Raw genomic sequence first — 23081 nt, forward strand, 5'->3', positions numbered from 1 at the left:
ATAATCAGTACTGCTATATATTATATATGAAAACTCTTGAGTAAATCTTAAGAGTTCTTATCACAAAAATTTTTTTCTTTAATTTTGTATGTGTATGAGATGATGGATGTTCACTAAACGTATTGTGATAATCATTTCATGATGTACATAAGTCAAATCACGCTGTACACCTTAAACTTACACAGTGCTGTATGTCAGTTATCTCAATAAAATTGGAAGGAAACATTTTTCAATGGATGTCAGCATAACAAAAAGCAATTATGGAAAATGTCAAATATATGCCAGTTTAGAGTGATTAGTCTAATGAATCTCCATGGAACCATTATCCAGCTTCAGTAAGTAGCAATCCTCTGCCATTCTGTTTCATCCCTCCTTTCCTTTTTGTTTGTTTGTTTTGCTAGAGTATTTAAAAGCAAAAATACCGGATATCATTTTATTCATGAATATTTCAGTGTGTATCTCTACCAGATAAAAACTTAGACAGATATAACTACAGTCCATTATCACAATCAACAAAATTAAAAATAATTTCTTAATATGATCTAAAACCTAGTCTGTGTTCAGTTTTCCCTGATTGTATCAACAGTCTTTTTCCAGTTGTTTTGAGTCAGAACCCAAACACAGTCCACAAACTACATTTGTTGGCTTTGTGTCTTAAGTCTCTTAACTTGTAACCATTCTTCTCCTTGGTCTCCATGCCATTTACTTCTTTAAATAGAATTTTTAAATCACTACATTTTCCCAAAACCATGGATTTGTGGAAGATCTGGCAGCACTGGCTTATGCTCCCATCAGGCAGCATTTGGCCGCAGCCCAGTAGAGGCGGTGGTCCTTAGACTATGCGAGTGCCTCTGCAATTCACAGTCCCTATTGTACCAACCAGATTAACTCCTATGTTGCCTACCCAGCCCCCGTGGGTGTTGTGCTGGCTACCTCTGACCTACATATTACATCTGTTGGGTAATGAGAACTGAATACTGAATGATGACTTGAAGCCCCAAAACATCCCTAGTCATTAAGTCAATGTTCAGTTTTGTGTACCATATTACTTAGGTAGAAATGTTTTAAAAGCCTTCAGCGAAGAAAAATCAACAAAAGATTTTTAAAAATCCTAAATTAGCTTGAAAATTTATTGATTGGCATCTCTCTTTTGTTGAGTATTCTTGCTAATCAGCTTTACAGCCTTCTATCCTGTAAACACCTTTTTCACCTGTGTCGAGGTTTGATCCTACAAAGGCCACTGAACAAGGTGTCACAAGACCCACACGTTAGCCTTGGTCCTGTATGACAAGTGGGCTTCCATATTGCTTCTCCGAGACACCTTGTGAGGCGCAGGTAATACCAGCCTGTTTTTGAGGGTTGTTGTGAAATTCAAATGAAATAACAGATGTGAAATTAACTTGTGAACTCTATAAGCTCTACACTTAAACAAGGTATTACTATGCATAAGGATATACTGAATTATGCATAACATCCTCTTTCACACCCCTGTGCATTTACTCTGCTGTTCTTTCTCTCTGGAATGCGTTTAAGAATTAATTGCTAGTCATCTGTGGTCCTCAAACACTTTATGCCTCCTTATTTATAACATTTGTCACACTGTATCAAAGCCATTTGTTTACATCTTTGTCTTCTGCAAAATTCTAGAGTAAATTGCAATTTATTCAGTGCTCAGCACACAGCTGACTCTCAGTAAATGTCTACTGAATTGGATAGGATTGATTTGAATAATTATTATGTGTGTACCTGTCTTGAAAGATAAAGTCTATGTCGATACAATTCTTTAGGTATATCACCTGGTAACTAACCAGTATTGGCTCTTGTTAAAAGCTTATGATGAAGATGACAATGATGAAATATTTTTAATTTAAGTAAGTGGTCAGACTTCTTGAGTATATTATTAGTAATTTAAGTTTCATTAACAATGAAAGAACCTAAATGTTTTGATAGAATGCCTATCATCAAAAGAATTTTTTTTTTTTTTTTTTTTTTTTTTTTTTTACAGCTGGAGAAACCTTAAGCTCCCAGTCATCATTTTTCACCCCAGTTACCTGGTTCTCTTCATTAACTTAGGGCTGCCTGTTCTTTTACAGCTGGTTTGCCATCCACCCAGTCAGCATGAACAATAGCAATCATCTTGTAAACAGCGACAATGTGGGCTATGCCTCTTACCTTTTTGAGCAAGAGAAGAACAAAGGATATCTACCTGGAGAGGTGAGAATTTATGGCATTGAAAGCTTCATCTTAATTCATTGAATATCATCATTCATTCAGTGTTCAGAATAGCTGATTCAAATCTTCAGAGGAAAGTGTCATCAGGGATGCCACATACTGACATGCTTGGATAGAAAGAATTCTCCATCCTCCCTAAGAAAAATTTTAAATGACCGTTAGCTTTGTGTCAAATACTACTGATGTGATGATTTCATAAAGTTACAATTAGTTGGATAAGGAAGGGCAAATAATATATAATAACTTTTGCCATATATAATTTTTGATTAACTTGGAAATATGATAAACTGTGTTGTGTTTATATCTCTTGTTTTCAGAGATATAAAATCATTAAGCACCTTCTTAATGGTATAGGAATCTGAATGAGGACAGGGAATGAGTCCTTTTCTGTGGTCCAGACTTCCCTCTTAATTTCCTTTCAAGGAATTTCTACTTTCCTGCAATATGGCCTAAGTCAGAGACAACCCTAATCCATTAGAGTTGTCTTTGTAACTTTGAAATGTAGTGAGTGATGGGACCAGAGTTGGGGGTGTCCAGGAACCCAGTCCATGTACTCCAGGAAACTCGTCAGCTTTGTGTAAATTACCGACTGCAGATATTTGGCGAGGAAGGACCCTGCTCTGCTTGACCCCAGCATCTAACCCCTAATTGCAGAAGAATATATGATGGGATGAGAACCCCAGGCCCTTGCCTAGAATAAGTGTTCTGTTACAAGATGTCATGTTGGCCAAAAAGTTCGTTCAGGTTTTTCTGGCGATGTTATGGGAATATTAGCCCATGAACATCTGGTCTGATTTTTTAGCTCCTTTGTTGACAGATCTCTATTTTTTTCATTTTAGCCTGTGTTTTAGGGAAAAGAAAGGAGTTTCCCATTATCTTTTTAGTATAAAAAAAGACACATAATCTCCTATATTTGATTATCTCTTTCCCTAAGAAAATTTAAGAATTTAAGGTAGAATTGCAGTCCAGTTGGTTGAGGTTAAGGTCTTACCCTACTCCATAAGGTTTTGTGTTGTTATTTCAGGTTGAAGAGATAGAGAAAATATACACAGAGCGCACGTCTGGGTGGTGGAGGCTATGTTTAGGTTCAGTTGTGCAACAGAAAAATCTGGACTGGCTCTTCACTTTTTAAGCCAATAGGCTATTTATTTTTAAAGGGAAAATGGATATCTGAGCTCCAGGTACAACACCAGACACTAGATTGATGGGTCAGCATTTTATAACTCGTTGCACACTGTATTTCTTGTCAAAATGTTGCTGTTTGAGACACAAATTTGAAACTCTCCTACTTGAAATAGCTTTATTGATAACTGGAATATCACAAGTAACAACACGTATGCTGACGGCAATGTGATCCTTTTCAGAAATAAAAAATTCTTTCAGAATATTGTGCATCCTCCTTTTGTCGTATGCAGATGATTTTGAATAGTTCACCAGAGTGGGTTGAATGTTTGCCTTTTTAATGAACTCATTGTGGTAAATAAGAAAGAATAGGCCTTTCTCACCTTCGGAGATGGCCCACACGCTGTCTGTGGAGTGTGTTTCTCTCTAAATAAATCCACTTCTCACCTATCACTTTGTCTCTCACTGAATTCTTTCTGCGATGAGACATCAAGAACCTGAGCTTCATTAAGTTCTGAAACCAGTTGTTCTACAGGAACTGAGACCCCCACTCAGGTGGAGGATGGCGACTACCTGCTGAGCACAAGCACTAGACCCCAGACTGTTTGGAACCAGAAAGTTGATGATTAAGATTCCTAAAACACCAGACTGCTACTTCACAACATATCAGTGAGAAGAAAGTCATGAATCCTGCAGCTTTCACCCCCAAATGTTGCCTTTAAAAATGCTCCCCTGAAAGCCATTGGGGAGTTTGGGTCTTTTGATCATGAGCTGCCTGTTCTCCTTGCTTGGCCCTGAAATAAAAAAAAAAAAAAAAAAGAAAGAATAAACAGCAACTGGATGTTTCTTTTGGCAGGGACCGTATGTAGCAGCTTTTGCTTCATCGAACCTGGGAGATGTGTCCCCCAATATTCTTGGCCCGCACTGCATCAACACGGGAGAGTCTTGTGATAATGCCAATAGCACTTGTCCCATCGGTGGGGTAGGTAATAATGACGTGAAATCTGTTTTTGCATCTCAAGTACATTTTATGTTTAACTATTCAACATTCATGTACAATTATGTTCTCCTCAAGTATACTCTGACCTACTTACTGCTAGCATTTGCTCTTCTCAAAAGCACCCACTAAATTGTGATTGAGTAAAATTGTAGTTTTCCATTTGATTGTTAAATTTTTTGAATGGTAAGACAATTTAGTAAATGTCAGAGATTAAATATCCTTCCCCAAAATTGGACAGCCTGAAACATTTTCCCTTGGCATTTCTGAAGTCACAATTTAGTACAAAAACTTCCTGCCTGAGACATTTCTCAGTGATTATAAAGTCTATAGGGTTTTCTAAAAATACAAGGTCAGAATTCTTTTTCCTTTCTTATAAATTACAAACAAAACAATCTTGGTGTAAAAACTCAAACCACATGGGAAGCATAAAGAGCAGTAAAAAGTGAAAGTCCCTGTTCACCTCCTTCCCCTCTACCCTCTCCCTTTCCCCAAAGTTACCACTCTCACTCCTCTTCATATGTTTATGTGTTCATGAACAACATTCTATACCTTATTGATTTTTTTATTGGTATAGGATTTGAGTTTTCTACCTAATTTGTCTTAAAAAAATCTCTTTATGACTATATACAATTTTATGTGATAAGTTTTAAAGGTAGCAAGTAAGGCTGTCCTCCCATCTTCATTTAGATTTTTGCAACTTTGACATGAGCAGCAGATTCTAGCTTCTGGGTTCTTATTCTTTGTGTTTATACGGTATTTCACCTGCCATATTGCTTTTATTAAACACTATTCCTGGGCTATTTATTTTATCCCAGTCAACCCCACTCAATGAGAAATATAGTTTTAACAATTATACTTTTCCATTGTATATTACTATTTTTATATAGAAAGTCTTCATACACCAGAAACTAACATAACACTGTAAATCAACTATACTACAATGAAAAAAAGTCTTTGTTACCATTCACTTCCAAAATTTTTACACATCATTAATTCACATTAGATTTGAGGATTACTTGTTAAATTCCAAAATTCACAGATGAAATGGTTAAATAAATTATAATACTTATTTGCAATAGAATATTATGCATCAACTTCATGTCTTATGTTGGAATACTTAATGTGGGAAAGAGCTCATAATACTAAGGAACTCAGGGTTTAGTATTGCATATTCATCATGACTGCAGTTTTGAGAATAAATGTATCATAGTAAAAAGACAAAATGAAACACACTGGTATGTTAACCACGATTTTCTCTTTTTGGCACTAGTATAGGCAGTTTTCTATTTATTTTTTGTTCATTATTTTAATTCTATTTATACTTTTTAATACTTTTTCTACAATAAGTATATTTTACTTTATAATCAGAAAAAATTACAGCAAAATCATACCCCCTTCCACAACACAATTCAGTTTCTCTTCCTTTCCCTTCGTGTTGGATTAGCTTCCCTCATGTCTGCAAGATACCAGTCATCATTGAGGAAGGTGTGTGCTTTTTTCTCTCATACCCAGTAGGAGAGAGAGCGAGCCTCTCTTCCAACCACGGAATAAGAATTCTCTTTAGTCTGACTGTCAATTTATGTCACATGTCCATCCCTGGACCAAAACAGTTGCTGGAGAAATGGTATGTGTTGATTGGCTTAAGCTGGGTTCCAGACCAATCTTTGGCAAAACCTAGGGAATTTCCATGATCGCCTTAGACTTATTTGGAATGAGGAATGGGATCACTGCAAGGAGAGGGATGGCTTTCTGAACAAAACCAGAAAATGCTTGAGAAAAAGAAAGAGGGAAATGGACAAATGTTGCCGTGTCTTCTGCTTTAATGTGGTTTCTTTAAAAAGTTTTTTTAATTTAGAAAATAGCTTTAATGTTTTTTAGAAAAATGATATATGGTTGTTAAAAATACACACAGGGCTTCCCTGGTGGCGCAGTGGTTGAGAGTCCGTCTGCCGATGCAGGGGACACGGGTTCGTGCCCCGGTCTGGGAAGATTCCACATGCCGCAGAGCGGCTGGGCCCGTGAGCCATGGCCACTGAGCCTGCGCGTCCGGAGCCTGTGCTCCGCAACAGGAGAGGCCACAGCAGTGAGAGGCCTACGTACTGCAAAAAAAAAAAAAAAAAAAATTCACACAATATTGAAAAGTTCAGAAAATGAAACTTATGTAAAGGAGCACCCCTTAATTCCACAATTAACCTGTGAAAATTTTAATAAACATCCTTCCAGACAACTTTTTTTTTTTTCAAAGATGTTGGGGGTAGGAGTTTATTAATTAATTAATTTATTTTTGCTGTGTTGGGTCTTCGTTTCAGTGCGAGGGCTTTCTCTAGTTGTGGCAAGCGGGGGCCGCTCTTCATCGCGGTGCGCGAGCCTCTCACTATCGCGGCCCCTCTTGTTGTGGAGCACAGGCTCCAGATGCGCAGGCTTAGTAGTTGTGGCTCATGGGCCTAGCCACTCCGCGGCATGTGGGATCCTCCCAGACCAGGGCTCGAACCCGTGTGCCCTGCATTAGCAGGCAGATTCTCAACCACTGCACCACCAGGGAAGCCCCCCAGACAACTTTTTATGCACCTGTACACATATATATGTACAGTTTTACATAGATGGGATCATATTGTAATGCTGTTCTATACCCTGCTTCCTTATTTCCAGTAAATATACTTTAAAACATTATTTAAACTAACTTCGTAATCTTTATTTTTAAGTACCATAATTTGGTTAACCAATCCCCTACTGATGAGTATTTTCTTTCCTTTCCTGCTTTTCTCCTCGCACAGTCTCTCCCTTCTTATTTTCTTCCTTCATATAAGCATGCTATGGTCACTATGCTTGTCATATATTTTTTCACATGTGTGAGTTTCACCTTAGGACAAATTCTTAAAAGTGAGTTTGTTCTTTTTTTTCAAAGCACCTCTAATATACACTACACATTGCTCAAATACTCTCAATCACGTTTCTACCCACAGTGCATGAGTGACACTTTCCCCAAACTCCTCCAGCAGGTTTGTCAATCTTTCAGTTTTTTTCTAGCACAAATGTGAAGAGTTCTCTCTTCGTAGTTTAAATTTAGTAGTTTAAATTCATTAAGATTGAACTTATTATAATGTTGAATGGCCATTTACATTTTGTGTGTGTGTGTGAATTACCTATTTCATCTGCATCCATGGTGTTATCCATTAGGATGCTTTTTTTTTTGCTTTTTTTTTTTCCAGCTTTATTGGGATATATTGACATCCAACACTGTCTAAGTTTAAGGTATACAATGTGATGAGTTTTACTACAAATAAGAGAATACTCAACTCAATATGAATGAATCAAAATGTATTAATAAGGGTATTTTTTTCTTGCTGACTTTTTAAAGCTCCTTATATATTAAAGTCTTAGTTTGTCATAAACTGCAAACTCATCCCTCAACACCCCATTTATCAGTTATCTTTCAGTCTTATGTTTTTCCCCCGGTATGGATGTTTAAACTGTCAAACTGTGTTCCATATAATTTTTAGAAGGGCCATTCACATCGTTAGACTTTAGAATATATTCATCCATATTTTCTTTTAATACATTTTGGGTGCCATTTCTAATATTTAAGTATCCGATCAGTCGCAAATTTTTCTGGTTTAAGAAGTAAAATATAGAGCCAGATGTATTTACTGATTTTTTTTTCCAGAGGGTCAGCTAGTTGTTCCAATATAATTTTAACTGAGTTTCAATTGAAGGCAATTATGAGCAAGCACCATAGGCAGGAACCAGCAAAGAGAAAGATGTGCAGCAAATGGAAAGACCTGGCTTTAGGTAATAGCTCAGATATCAGCTACCTGTATAATCTTCAGTAACTCTAACCCACCTGAGCCTCAGTTCCCTTATTTTTAAAAGTAAGTTTCTAGAATAGAGGATTTCTAGCAACATTCATTGCTCTAATTCCGTGAATGATTTTGCTTCTCATAATCTGTAAATTAAGAGAACACCTGAAAAGAAATGCTGGAATGTGGCTTTAAAAAAATCTCTTTGCTTAGATTCACTTGTCATTTTCCATTCCTTAAAAGAATCGCTTATTTCACTAAGAACACACCTTGTGTCATTTTGTTCCAGCCTAGCATGTGCATTGCTATGGGACCTGGGCAGGATATGCTTGACAGCACACAAATCATAGGACGGATAATATATGAGAAAGCAAAGGTAAGCTGTGGGCCTGCTTCTTTCATCTTCATTCAAAACTATGCTTTAAAATCCACTGACATTGTTCATCAGGAAGCCCATAATTGTAAGGAAGACAGCAGGAGCTTAAGCTGCACCAGGGAGTCTGGAAGACTGAATGCTGTTTATTGTCAACCAGGAAGGTTGTTTTCACAAACCACACAGGAACCTCTCTGTGACTGCTTGTGTCTGGCTTCTTATGGGAAGAACATTTAAAAGAAAGTAATCAGGAAACATTCTCTTTCAGCCAGAATGCTTGCTTCAGGTGGTTGGATGATAGATTGTAAAGTTTTCAATTCATGTGGTATGACCAGATATAACCAGACTGACCCAAATTCTCAGAAGTCTCTCAGGCCTTGGCCTGCCAAGTCACCTGACCATTTCTTTCTTTAAAAAAAAATAATAATTAATTAATTCATTAATTTTTGTCTGCGTTAGGTCTTCGTTGCTGCGCGTGGGCTTTCTCTAGTTGCAGCGAGCGGGGGCTACTGTTCGTTGCGTTGCGGGGTTCTCACTGCGGTGGCTTCTCTTGTGGAGCACTGACTCTAGGCGCGCGGGCTTCAGTAGTTGTGGCACATGGGCTCAGTAGTTGTGGCTCGCGGGCTCTAGAGTGCAGGCTCAGTAGTTGTGGAGCACGGGCTTAGTTGCTCTGCGGCATGTGGGATCTTCCCGGACCAGGGCTCGAACTCGTGTCCCCTGCATTGGCAGGAGGATTCTTAACCACTGCACCACCAGGGAAGCCCTACCATTTCTTAACTTTTCCTTCGGTGACAAGGTAAAGCTGAGTGGCACCACTGCCAATTCTTGCAATTTGGATTCAAATTAGTCCCTGGTCTTTTTTGATATGGAAAGATCATCCATCTTACATTTTCCTTTCTTTTTAAAAGATTTTTTGATGAAGAGAGAATCTGGTCTCCAGTGAGCTTACTACAAGTTACTCTACCCTCCTTCCTCTTCTAAATTTTATCTTCCATTTTGCTTACATATTTTGTATCAGCTCCTATGGAGACATTTCTGATGGAAAAAACAAAAGATAGCTTTGGGCTGAGCCATCTCTGACAAAGATAGCTAAATCTCTTCGTTTTTATAGCTTACCCATACCTTTAGTGAGCATGGGCTTGAGAGAGGGTGTGTGTGTAAATATTTTGTCTCAAGGGTTCTAAAATGTTTCAGGAGCAATTAAGGAAGAACAAAAACACCTTGAAAACATCAGACACCAGCCAACCTAATTGCTGCAGTTTCTTTTTAATTACTGTGGTGTTATCAGTGGATTGTTCTAAATTAACAGATTCTATTTAGGGTGTGCACCCCTGACACAATCTGGCGTCAGAAATTTTGTTACCATTCTGAGCCCAGTCGACATAGAGATTTGTCCCACATTCTGGATTCTCTTCTCAGCAAGGCACAACTTCCCTCTTAATGAGGAGAGGCAGGCTGCAGCTGGTGTTACTGACAACTTGAGCGTTCCCATGTGGCTGTGGAAACTGACATGGCAATAGAGTAGAAATGAGTTAGGTGTCAGGCAAAGGCATTGGTGCTGAAGCAGGGTTTGCCTCTACTGTATGATACAGTTCAATACAAACAAACCTTCCTAAATATGTTTTGACTCACAGTGCCCCTAAGATTAAAAAAGCATCAATTGACCATACTGGAAAAAAAAAGAACATCCAAAGGTGAACAGTGGGTGGGGGAACAGATGCAGATGAAGTGGGTCCTGAAGACTTTCAAGCCCCCCTTTGGCACCAGCCCTGCCAGAGGACTACAAGGACTGTGAGAGGGAAAACTCCATGAGAATCCCCATGGAGGCGCCCTTGTTCTGGCAAAGAAGGTAATTTGGCCCACCTACTCCTAACCTTAAATTTTCTTGGCTGTCTTTCTAGCGAGATTGGAGCATTTGTACCATAGCCTGCATCACTGGAATTTCATATTTGTGGGAAATAGACACAGATCAGTGGTCTCAGGGCCTTCAAGTTTCTGGGAAGCTACAGGGGGTTTGGTGGAGAGATGCACATGCTCTGTCTAATAAGACAGCAAAACAAAACTTGATTGAAAGACTCTTTTCCAAATTGGCACTTCTTAGGTACGGTTGTTGGTATTCATTTTAGCTCTTTTGCTTTTAATGGTAAGGCTGTGTGTGTTTTCTAGGAACTGTATGCCTCCGCCTCTCAGGAGGTAACTGGGCCACTGGCTTCAGCTCATCAGTGGGTGAATATGACGGACGTCACCGTCTGGCTCAATTCTACACACACAGTAAGTGTCACTGAGTCACACTGATTATGCCACAAGGGTAAAGTTCTGGGCTGATCTCATTATTGAAGTTCAACTTCTGTTTCTTTTTCTGTTTATGTTTCATTTTTGTTTTGTTTTTTTTCAATTTTTTCCTTTAGGCAAAAACATGTAAACCAGCCTTGGGCTACAGTTTTGCCGCTGGCACGATTGATGGATTTGGAACCCTCAACTTTACGCAGGGTGAGGTGCAGTCTGATGTGATTTATGGTTCCAGGTTCTGAACTTCAGGGTTCTGTTCCCTAACAAGGTTTAATGTAACCAGTACTTCTACTATTTTTATTTTTTAAATTTGGGGGTATGCAGGCTTTCCAGGTTTGTACATGATTTCTCAGGGGTAGGTATCTTTCATAATTTAGCTTTCCACTGATTCAAGTAGAATCAGAGATTCTCTTTGCATTTCAATCTATGAAAGAGTAGTTTTAGGGCTTCCCTGGTGGCGCAGTGATTGAGAGTCCGCCTGCCGATGCAGGGGACACGGGTTCCTGCCCTGGTCTGGGAGGATCCCACATGCCACGGAGCGGCTGGGCCCGTGAGCCATGGCCTTTGGGCCTGCACGTCTGGAGCCTGTGCTCCGCAACGGGAGAGGCCACAGCAGTGAGAGGCCCGCGTACCGCAAAAAAAAAAAAAAAAAAAAAATAGTTTTAAATTGGGCTGGAGCCTGGGGTGGAGTTGGAGTGGTGCAGAGCGGGAGTGTCATTGTAACTTCGACAGTATGAGTTGGCCCTTCCATCTGGTTGTTAGTGTCTCTTTCCCAGATTCCTGGGAAATCTGGAGCCCAGATTCCTCAGAACAGAAGCTTTTAGGAACCTAAAGCATATGGTCCTGGGTCTTCTTCCTGTGTGTATTTCCATGAATTTATAACTGATTATTATAGGTTTTATACTTTTATCCTGATTATCACTGTGATAACATGCACTGGCAAGTAGAGAAAGTTAAAAAAAAATTGAAGAGTATCACCTACAGGCAATATTTTGGCTTATTTCATTCTTGTCTTTTGTATATATATATATTTTGGAACCATTAGTTAAATTAATAAATACAGTTGTAATGTGATATAGTTGGCATCATCTTTCCTGGTAATATTTCATCTAGTTTGGTCTACTGTTCTAAAATAAATAATTTTTAACAGGTTTATTGAGATATAATTCACAAAACATAAAATTCACCCATTTAAAGTGTATAATTCAGTGGTTTTTTGGTATATTCGCAGATATGTGCAACCATCACCACAGTCAATTTTAGAGCATTTTCATCACCTCAGAAAGAAACCCTGTACTCTTTAGCTAGTAGAACACAGTCTCCGTCTCTCCCAGACGTAAGCAACCACTAATCTCTCTATCTCTGTATTTTCCTGTTCTGGACATTTCATATAAATGGAATTGTAAAAAAAAAATGTGACTTTTTGCATTGGCTTCTTTCACTTAGCATCATGTTTTCAAGGTTCATCCAAGTTGTAACATGAATTAGTATTTCATTACTTTTTTTTTCTTTTTTAAAAATTGTTTTATTGAAGTATAGTTGATTTCAACGTTGTGTTAATTTCTGCTGTACAGCAAAGTGATTCATTTATACATATCGTACATTCTTTTTCATATTCTTTTCCATTGTGATTTATTACAGGATATTGAATATAGTTCCCTGTGCTATACAGTAGGACCTTGTTGTTTATCCATTCTTTGTATAATAGTTTGCATCTGCTAATCCCAAATTCCCAGTTCCTCCCTCCCCCACCCTCCCTCCCCCTTGGCAACCACAAATTTTGTTCTCTATGTCCGTGAGTCTGTTTTTGTTTTGTAGATAAGTTCATTTATGTTATATTACGACTGAATAATGTTCCACTGTATGGTTTTACCAGATTTTGTTTATGCATTCCTCAGTTGATGGACATTTGGGTTGTTCCACTTTTGGACTATTAGGAATAATGCTGCTATAAATATTCGTGTCCAGGCTTTTGTGTGAGCATATGATTTCATCTCTCCTCTTTGGTATATGCTTAGAAGTAGAATTGCTGGATCATATGGTCACTCTATGTTTAATAATTTGAGGAACTACCAGACTATTTCCAAATTGTTGCACAATTTTACATTCTCATCAGTAGTTCTGAAGGTTCTGATTTTTCTACATCCTCACCAATACTTATTTTTATCTTCCTTTTGGATTCTATCTACCCCCTGGGTGTGGAGTGGTATCTCATTATGGTTTTGATTTGCATTTCCCTTAAGATTAGTGATATTGAAAACCTTTTCACGTTTATTGGCCATTGAGTTTCTTCCTTGGAGAAATGTCTACTCATATATTTTTCTTATTTTTAAATTGGGCTACTTGTCTTCTCATTACTGAGTTGAAAGGGTTCCTTATGGGTCCCATATATGCTCTAGGGATGCCCGCTAACTGGGCTGCTTGGGTCCTTCTGCTGTGGTGTGCTGACTACTGGGGGTGGTCTCGTAGGCTTGGCTCTACCACCCGCCCCGGGTCTGGTTGGTTGCCAGGCCCTGCCTTGTGCAGAGTCTGCTGGCCACTGCTTGGTGGGACTGGGTCATGAGGCAGCTGGCTGCAGACCCACAGGTGGCCCCTGGGCTACTGCTAGCTCACTGGTGGGCAGAGCTGGAGTCAAGGAGATCCTGGGCTGGTGTCTTCCCACTGGTGGGTGAAGCTAGGTCCTGGGGCTAGTGCCAGCCCACTGGCAGGAAGAGCTGAGTCCTGGGGTCTGGCTACAGGGCCCAGGGTCCCAGAGCTGGTGTCAGACTGCTGGTGGGTGAGGCTGGTTCTTGACATGGCTGGCTGCAGGATCCAGGATGTCCTGAAGCTTGTGTTGGCTTGCTGGTGGGCAGGGTCAGAGCCCACCTAGTCCCAGAGCTGGTGCTGGTCTGCTGATGGGTGGACTGAGTCTGCAGGCAGCAGGGGTACCATTGTCCTGAGGCTGGTGTCCGCCTCACTGGTGTGTGCGGCCTGATCCTGCATCCTCTGGTGGGCAGGGTTGTGTCCAGGGGTGGCTGTGGGTTCAGGAGGTGTCTTAAGGCAGCTTGTCTACTGGTGGATGGGACTGTGTCCCCACCCAGTTAGTTACTTGGCTTGAAATGTCCTAGTACGGGTGCCTGTGAGTTGGTGGGCAGGGGCACAGCTGGGTCCTGGAGCTAATAAGCTAGAGGGAGGATCCAAAATAGTATGTGGTAGAATGAGCTCCTAAAAATGGCTGCCACCAGTGTCTGTGAGCTCCAATTGACCACTGTCTCTCTGGGAGACTCTCCAAGATTAGCAGGTAGGTCTAACCCAGGCTCCTTTCAAATTATTGTTTCTGAGCTGGGTCTCGGAGCATGTGAGATTTTTGTGTGCACGCTTTATTAGTAGAATCTCCATTTCCCACAGCTCTCTGGGTCTCCTGCAAGTAAGCCCCACTGGCCTTCAAAGCCAAAAGTTCTAGTGGCTCATCTTCCTGGAAGAGAAATGCTGGGCTGGGGACACTGATGTGGGGCTCAATACCTTTGCTCCTTGGGGAGATGCTCTGAAATTGTAATTATTTTCCTGTTGCTGGGTCACCTACCCAGAGGGTATGGTCTTGACTACCTATATCACTGTGGTTCTTCTTTATATCTTTAGTTATAGAAGATCTTTTATGGTAGGTTCTGGTCTTTTCCATCAATAAGTGGTCTGTAAATAGTTGTTATTTTGGTGTGGCCATGAGAGGAGGTGAGCTCATGGTCTTTCTACTCCACCGTTTTGGCTGATCTCCCTACTGTGGGTTGTGTTTCCACATTCTTCATTGTGTCCTTTTAAGCACAAAAAGTTTTAATCTTGATGAAATCAAAATGGTCTATTTTTGCTTTTGTGTCTCATGCTTTTGGTGTCATACTTAAGTATCCTTTGCTAAATTTGATGTCATGAAAACCTACCCGTTTTCTTCTAGAAGTTTTATGGTTTTAGCTCTTATATTTAGATCTTTGAGCTATTTTGAGTTAGCTTTTATATATGGTGTGAGGTAACAATCCACCTTCATTCTTTTCCTTGTGGCTATCCAGTTATTACAGCACCATTTGTTGAAAGGCTATTTTTTTTAACCCATTGAATGGGCTTGGCACACTCATTGAAAATCAGTTGACCATAGATTCATGGTCTTATTTCTGGATTCCCAATTCTATTCCGTTGATCTGTGTTTATTTTTTGTGCTAGTATCACCCTTTAAAAAAAGAAAAATCATTCCTTTTTTATAGCTAAGTAGTATTCCATGGTTCGTATCACCCTTTCTTCATTACTATTGCTGTGTAGTAAGTTTTGAAATCAGGATATATGAGTCCTCCTACTTTGTTCTCCTTTTTCAAGATTGTTTTTGCTATTCTGAGTCCTTTGCAATTCTATTTAAATTTTAGAATCAGTTTGTCAACTTCTACAAAGAAGTCAGCTGAGATTCTGATTGCAATTGTATTGAATCTGTAGATTAAATCGAGGAGCACTGTAATCTTAACAATTTTAAGTCTTCTAATCCTTGAACGTGGATGTTTTCCTATTTATTTAGGGCACGGAGTAAAGGGAGAACTCTCCTGTGCTATTAAAGTGGTATATCACATTCATTTATTCACATTTTTTGAACCATTCTTGCATCCCAGGAATAAATCCCATTGATCATGGTGCATGATCATTTTAATGTGCTATTGAATTCAGTTTGCTAGTATTTTGCTTGGGATTTTGGCTTCTATATTCATCAGAGATATTGGCCTTTTTTTTTTTTTTTCTCATAGTGCCCTTATATGGCTTTGGTATCAGGGTAATGTTCGCATCATAAAGCAAATTTGGGAGTATTCCCTCCTCCTTAATTTTTGAGAAGAGTTTGAGAAGAACTGGCATTAATTCTTCCGTAAATGTTTGGTTGAATTCACCAGTAAAACCATCTGATCCTAGTCTTTTTTTGTTAGGAGGTTTCTGATTACTGATTCAATCTTCTTACTCATTATTAGTCTGCTTAAAGTTTTCTATTTATTCATGATTTAGTCTAGGAATTTCTAGGAATTTACCCATTTCTTCTAGGTTATCCAATTTGGTGGTGTATAATTGCTTATAGTCATCTTTTTGTATTTCTGAGGTGTCATTTGTAATGTCTTACCTTTCATTTCTAATTTTTTGAAAAATTTGAGGCTTCTCTCTTTTTTTTCTTAGTTAATCTAACTAAAGGTTTGTCAGTTTTGTGTTTTCAAAAACCAGCTCTTCATTTTGTGGGTTTTTTCCTATTGTTTTTCTGGTCTCTATTTTATTTATTTCTACTCTGATCTTTGTTATTTCTTTTCGTCTGTTAACTTTGTGCTTAGTTTGTTCTTTTTCTAGTTCCTTGAGGTGTAAAGTTAGGTTGTTTTTTTGAGATCTTTCTTAGTTCTTAATGTAGGGGTATATCACAATAAACTGCACTCCCAGAACTTATTTTGCTCTGTACAGTAAGTTTTTGGTATATTGTATTTCCATTTATGTTTTGTTTGTTTTGAGGTATTTTTGATTTCATTTTGATTTCTTTGACCCATTAGTTGTTCAGGAGTATGTGTTTTAATCTTCACATATCTGTGAATTTTCCAGTTGTCCTGTTACTGATTTCTAGTTTCATGTCTTTGTGGTCAGAAAAGATAGTTGGTATGATTTCAATCTTCTAAATTTGCTGAGGCTTCTTTTGTGACCCTACATGATCAATACTGGAGAATGTTTCATGCATAGTTGAGAAGAATGTGTTTTCTACTGTTGTTGAGTAGAATGTTCCATATGTGTCTTTTAGGTCCAGTTGGTCTAAGATATGATTCAAGTCCAATGTTCCCTTGTTGATTTTCTGTGTGGATGATCTAACCACTTTTGAAAGTGGGCCATTGATGTTCCCTACTATTATTATATTGTTATTTATTTCCCAGTGCTTATAAAAGTTATGTTCGCATTATACTGTTAGTCTATTAAGTGTGTGATAACATTATGTCTTAAAAATGTACATTCCTTAATAAAAAATACTTTTATTGCTAAAAATGGTAACCATCAGCAGAGTTTTCAAGGAGTCATAATCATAATCTTTTTGCTGGTGGAGGGTCTTGCCTTGATGTTGATGGCTGCTGACTGATCAGGGTGGTGGTCGATGAAGGTTGTGGTGACTGTGGCAATTTCTTGAAATAAGACAATGATGAAGTTTTCTGCATTGATTGACTCTTTCACAAGTGATTTCTCTGTAGCGTGCAATGCATTTTATAGTACTTTACCCACAGTGGAACTTCTTTCAAAATTGGAGTCAGTTCTGTCAAACCCTGCCACAGCCTTTATCAACTAAGTTTGCATGACATTCTAAATCCTTTGTTGTCATTTCAGTGGTCTTCAGAGCATCTTCACCAGAAGATTCCACCTTAAGAAATCACTTTCTTTGCTCATTCATAAGCAGCAACTCCTCATTTGTGGAAGTTATCATCATGAGATTGCAGCAGTTAAGTCACATCTTTAGGCTTTGCTTTTAATTCTAGTTCTCTTGCTGTTATCACCACCTCTTCAGTTACTTCCTCAACTGAAGTCTTGAACCCCTCAAAGTCATCCATGAGAGCTGAAATAACTTTTTCCAAGCCCTTGTTAATGTTGATATTTTGCCCACTTTGCATGAACCATGAATGTTCTTAATGGCATCTAGAATGGTGAATCCTTTCCAGGAAGTTTTCCATTGACTTTTCCAAGATCCATCAGAGGAATCACTGTTCATGGCAGCTATAGCCTTCTGAAGTGTATTTCTTAAATAATAAGACTTGAAAGTCAAAAGTACTCCTTGATCCACAGGCTTCAGAATGGGTATTGTGTTAGCAAGCATGAAAACAACATTAATCTTGTACATCTTCTTCAGAGCTCTTGGGTGACTTGTGCATTGTCAGTGAGCAGTAATGTTTTGTTTGTTTGTTTTGTTTTGTTTTTTGCGGTATGCGGGCCTCTCACTGTTGTGGCCTCTCCCGTTGTGGAGGACAGGCTCTGGACGCGCAGGCTCAGCGGCCATGGCTCACGGGCCCAGCCGCTCCGCGGCATGTGGGATCTTCCCAGACGGGGGCACGAACCCGTGTCCCCTGCATCGGCAGGCGGACTCTCAACCACTGCACCACCAGGGAAGCCCAAGCACTAATATTTTGAAAGGAATCTTTTCCTGAGCAGTAGATCTCAACAGTGGTGTTTAAATATTTAGTAAACCATCTTGTCAACAGACATGCTGTCATATAGGCTTTGTTGTTCCATTTATTGAGCACAGGCAGAGTAGATTTAGCACAATTCTTAAGAGCCCTAGGATTTTCAGAATGGTAAATGAGCATTGGTTTCAGCTTAAAGTGACCAGCTATGTTTATCCCTAACAAGAGAGTCAGCCTGACATTGACTTCTCCTCTCTAGCTAAGAAAGTCCAAGATGGCATCTTATTCCAAAAGAAGATTGTCTTGCCTACGTTGAAAATCTGTTTTTAGTGTAACCACCTTCATTCATTATCTTGGCTTATTCTTCTGGCTAACTTTCCTCAGCTTTTACATTAGCACTTGCTGTTTCACCTTGAACCTTTATGTTATGGAGATGGCTTCTTTCCCTAAAGCTCATAAACCAACCTCCGCTACCTTCAGAGTTTTCCTTTGCAGCTTCCTCACCTCTCTCAGCCTTCATAGAATTGAAGAAATTTAGGGCCTTGCCCTGAATTAGGCTTTGGCATAAGGGAATGTTGTGGCTGGTTTGCTTCTCTATCCAGACAATTAAAACATTCTCCATATCAGTAATAAGACTGTTTCACTTTCTTATTTGTGTGTTCGCTGGAATAGCACTTTTAATTTCCTTCAAGAACTTTCCTTTGCATTCACAATTTGGCTGACTATTGGTGCAAGAGATCTAGCTTTTGTCATATCACGGCTTTCAACATGTCTTCCTCACTAAGCTTAATCATTTCTAGCTTTTGATTTAAAATGAGAGATGTGCGACTCTTCCTTCCACTTGAATACACAGAGGCCATTGTAGGGTTATTAGTTGGCCTAATTTCAATATTGTTGTGTCTCAGGGAATAGGGAGGCCTAAGGAGAGGAAGAGAGATGGAGGGACAGCCAGTCAGTGGAGCAGTCAGAACGCGTACATTTATCAATTAAGTTTTCTGTCTTAGATGGATGTGGTTGGTAGTGCTGCCAAACTATTACAGTAGTAACATCAAAGATCACTGATCAGAGATCACTGTAAGAAATATAACAATAATGAAAAAGTTTGAAATCTAGTGAGGATTACTAACATGTGATGCAATGTCATGAAGTTAGCAATTGCTGTTGGAAAAATGGCACTGATCAACTTGCTCAATGCAGGGTTACCACAAACCCTCAATTTGTAAACAAAACCCCAAACAAACAAACAGAAAAACACAATATCAGCAAAGTGCAAGAAAATGAGGTATACCTGTTCTTTCATATCTTTTATGGGCTATTAGTATCCTTGCATTTCAGCTTGAAGAACTCCCTTTGGCATTTTGTGTCTCATAATTCATGTAGGCGTTCTTCATTCTTTTTCATTTTTTTCACTTTAATTGAATAATTCCTAATGACTTGTTTTGAGTTCACAGATTATTTCTTCTGCTTGATCAAATCTGCTGTTGATGCTCTCTACTGCATTGTTCATTTCCTTCATTGCCTTCTTCAGCTCCAGAATTTGTTTGGCTCTTTTTTATGGTTCTGCCTTTCTGTTGAACTCTCATTTTGTTCATAATTATTTTCTTGATTTTGTTAAGTTGTATATATTTGTTCTCTTGTAGCTTGCTGAACTTCTTTGACACAATTATTTTGAGTTCTTCTTTGACAGTTTCTAGATCTCCAATTCTTCGGGTCAGTTATTGGAAAATTATTGTATCCCTTTTGTGATGTCATGTTTCCTTGATTTCTGTTGTCTCATAGAATTGCATTTGTCTGTGCATTTGATGGATCAGTCACCTCTTCCAGACTTTACAGAATGGTTTTGGTGGGGAAAGGCCTTCACCTTTGGGTGGCTGCAGAGACATTGATTGGGTGACTGTGGTTGTTCCAGCTCCAGGGCAGCCCAAGTGGCATAGTCTCCATGCAGCTCTGTCAGCTGAGGTCATCATTGGTGAAGATTGCATGTGTCCTCAAAGGCCAGTACTAAGGGTATCTGCAACTGCTGTGAGCGCTGTTGTGATCTTCAGTGGTGAAGTCTGCTGGGGACATCCTGACATCCTTTTCTCCCTTGGAGGATGTCATGGCCAAGGGCATCACTTTGGGTGCTATGTTTGGCTTCAGGTACATTCACAGTGGTGGTGGCACTGATGTCTGATATGTCGCATTCATGGAACAGTGACATACCTGAGATCTGGAGCTTGGGTGCTTGTGGAGCAACCATGCCTCCAGGGTCCAGGACACTGGCTCACCAACAGCTCTGTGCCTGAGGTATGGGCACATGTGGAGCAGCCATGGAGCTGGGGACTAGAACACGTGCATTTGCAGAGGAAAGTGGTTCTGGGGTTCAGGTCCACTTGCAGTGGCTCCAGTGCCTGAGTTACAGGTACTTGCAGGGCAGCTGCAGGTCTGGGGTTTGGAGCTCAGGAAAACATAGCGTGGTCACAAAGTTGGGGTCTGAAACATGGGCGTACATGGAACACCCATGGCTCTGGGGTCAGGGTCATGTATGGGTTTGGGGGTGGGGGACTGACAGCCCTGACTCCAGGGCAGTGGAACAGAAGCTTCTCATGAGGGAGGTACAGCATCACGTCTCTCTTCAGTGATCCATGGTAATCCATCATTGGTTACCTCAGTCATACAAGCTGCTGGTGTCTCTGTGGAGCAGTCTTCTGGGGTTTGCACTGACAAACAGGGTCCTCTTTCATGAAAGCTGTAGAGAGTCTGTTGCAGAGGCTGTTCAGGTTCTCAGTGGCAAGGGTTTCCAGGGTCTTCCGCAGAGCAGAGGCCACTGCAGCAAATGATGGCATCTGTTATGTGGCTGGTACTGATATCTTCTGCCCTTCTTCGTTCCTAGCCATCTTGAGATGTCTCGGATAAGCCAACCTTCCCAGTGACCCTTTTCATGTGGTTATTTTGTTTTGCTCCACTGTGTTGCTGTAGGTTTTTAGTTGGACTCTTGAGCCCTCCCAGAGCTATTTTCTTTTGTGGATAGCTAATTATTGTATTCTGTGGGGAGATGAAAGCTGATATCTTCTACTTTGGTATCTGCTGAGGTCATCTCCTTTCTTTATAAGGGCATTTAAAGCTATCAATTTCCCTACGGGAACTGCTTTCACTGCATTCTATAAGTTTTGATATACTGTGTCTTCATTTGCATTCATCCGAAACTGTTTTTATATTTTCTTTTGATTTCTTTTTTGACCATTAGCTATTCATAATCATGTTGCTCAATTTCCACATATTTGTGAGTTTATCAAATTTTCTTCTGTTATTTCTAATTTCATTACATTGTGGTTGAAAACATACTTTGTATTATTTATACTTTAAAACATTTATTGAAGTTTGTTTTATGGCCAGCATATGGTCTATTTTAGATAATGTTCCATATGCACTTGAGAAGAATACATATTATGCTGTTGTTGGATGGAGCCCTTTGTTAGTATCTGTTAGGTCTAGTTGGCTTCTAGTGCTGTTCAAATTTTATACTTCCCTATTGGTCTTCTCACTCGTTGTTCTATCTGTTATTGAAAGTGAGTTATTGAAGTTCCAACTATTATTGTTGATTGTTTCTCCCTTCATTTCTGTCAGTTTTGTTTCATGTATTTTTGTACTCTGTTATTAGGTTCATATATGTTCATAGTTGTTATATTTTCCTAATGGATTATAGGTTCTATGTTCTTAGGTTTTGTAGTTAACAAAGCTTTTCCCCAGATTATGGGTGTTACGCTTGATGGTTGTTTTTATTGCTCGTGTGTGTGTGTGTGTGTGTGTGTGTGTGTGTGTGTGCATAATTAAGTGGAGATTCAAGAGTGGGTCTTTAGAGACCACAAGTCAAACAACTGGTACTTCACGTTGGAGGTGTTTTTTTTTTATAGTTTTCAAAATAAGAAAAAGGTGATTCAGTTCATAGACCTACATTTAATTATATCATATTTTTTATTTGCAAAATGGTTGAGAAAGAGCAATAAAAAAAAATTAAGGTTGTAGAACATATATATTCTTTTATTCTGTCAACCACACTGAGGTCTAATTAAACAACGGCTCCTACTTTAGGATGTACAGGAAATCTTGCCTCTTCTATTATGCAACTGTTTGGAATCATTGAACAACAACCTCGATAAAATCTCTCAAAGTCCTAAAAGCATTGTTGTACAACATTTGTCAAAATGATGATATTTTTCAGAGGGTTGGAATCATATTAATCATAACATTCCTAATAGGGACAACAGTAGGGGATCCATCGTGGGACAGTATTCGGGATCAGGCCCTGGGCAAGCCATCTGAAGAAATCAAAGAATGCCAAAAACCAAAGCCAATCCTTCTTCATACTGGAGAGGTAATACATTTTGATTATCATGGTGAAATTAGTATATCGTTAATTTTACATTTATGAATTATCAGATATGAATAGTAGCTCTGTGTTAAATAGTAGATCTGTGTGTTATTCAGATGTTCCCATACCAAATTTTTAATATTAAAAAATATGGATGCTATAAGGGTTATGATTATTAAAGACACTGACTTAGAGTTTTACATCTATAGTAAATAAATGAAGCAATTAGAACAGTGGAAAAGGAAGAATAAGAGTAACATTTTTCTTATTCAGGATTTGTTTATGTTGACTCCAGGATAGGAGTGAACACAGAATTCTTTGCAGAGAAAAATATCTCAGGTTATTTTCTCACAACTCAGGCAACATTATTAAGTAAAGCAATATTCTTTAAATGCTCTTTGGAACATGGATTTTCATATTCATACAGTGTTCATACTATCATGGATTTTTGAAATTTTTAAATAGAGAAAAATTTTTTTATAGAGTTTTTAAATTTTTAAATAGAGTTTTTTTCTAATATTTAATTAAAATTCTCCAGGAAGAAGAAAGAGAGGAAACAAAGGAATAGAGGGAAAGATTCTACTAATCTGAATATGGTAAAGGATAGATTCTCTTGGAGAAAACCTAAAAAGTAAGGCAAGACTTGGTAACTGAAGATTTAAAGTAAAAAGAAATCATTAACTTAAGCTATTCCAAATGATGGTAATTTCTTATTCATCTTGTATAAAGATAGTCACCATGGTAATATAGGAGAACACTTGGTTATCTATTACACATTGTGATTCCA

The 23081-nt window shown here is 38.9% G+C and overlaps 1 protein-coding gene across 3 annotated transcripts in view; it reads left to right on the plus strand.

Annotated features, from left to right (window-relative positions):
• The window catches only part of LOC132439838 (putative neutral ceramidase C), a 125091-nt gene that overhangs the window by 75251 nt on the left and 26759 nt on the right, over positions 1-23081 (plus strand). For all 3 annotated transcript variants that reach the window (XM_060034559.1, XM_060034558.1, XM_060034560.1), the window contains 6 exons: positions 2094-2214; positions 4211-4336; positions 8441-8527; positions 10691-10795; positions 10933-11014; positions 22182-22297. In XM_060034559.1, coding sequence (XP_059890542.1) covers positions 2094-2214; positions 4211-4336; positions 8441-8527; positions 10691-10795; positions 10933-11014; positions 22182-22297 — 637 coding nt within the window. The remainder of the gene's footprint in view (positions 1-2093; positions 2215-4210; positions 4337-8440; positions 8528-10690; positions 10796-10932; positions 11015-22181; positions 22298-23081) is intronic.

The sequence above is a fragment of the Delphinus delphis genome, chromosome 16, assembly GCF_949987515.2.
Source record: "Delphinus delphis chromosome 16, mDelDel1.2, whole genome shotgun sequence".
Taxonomy (NCBI): Eukaryota; Metazoa; Chordata; class Mammalia; order Artiodactyla; family Delphinidae; genus Delphinus; species Delphinus delphis.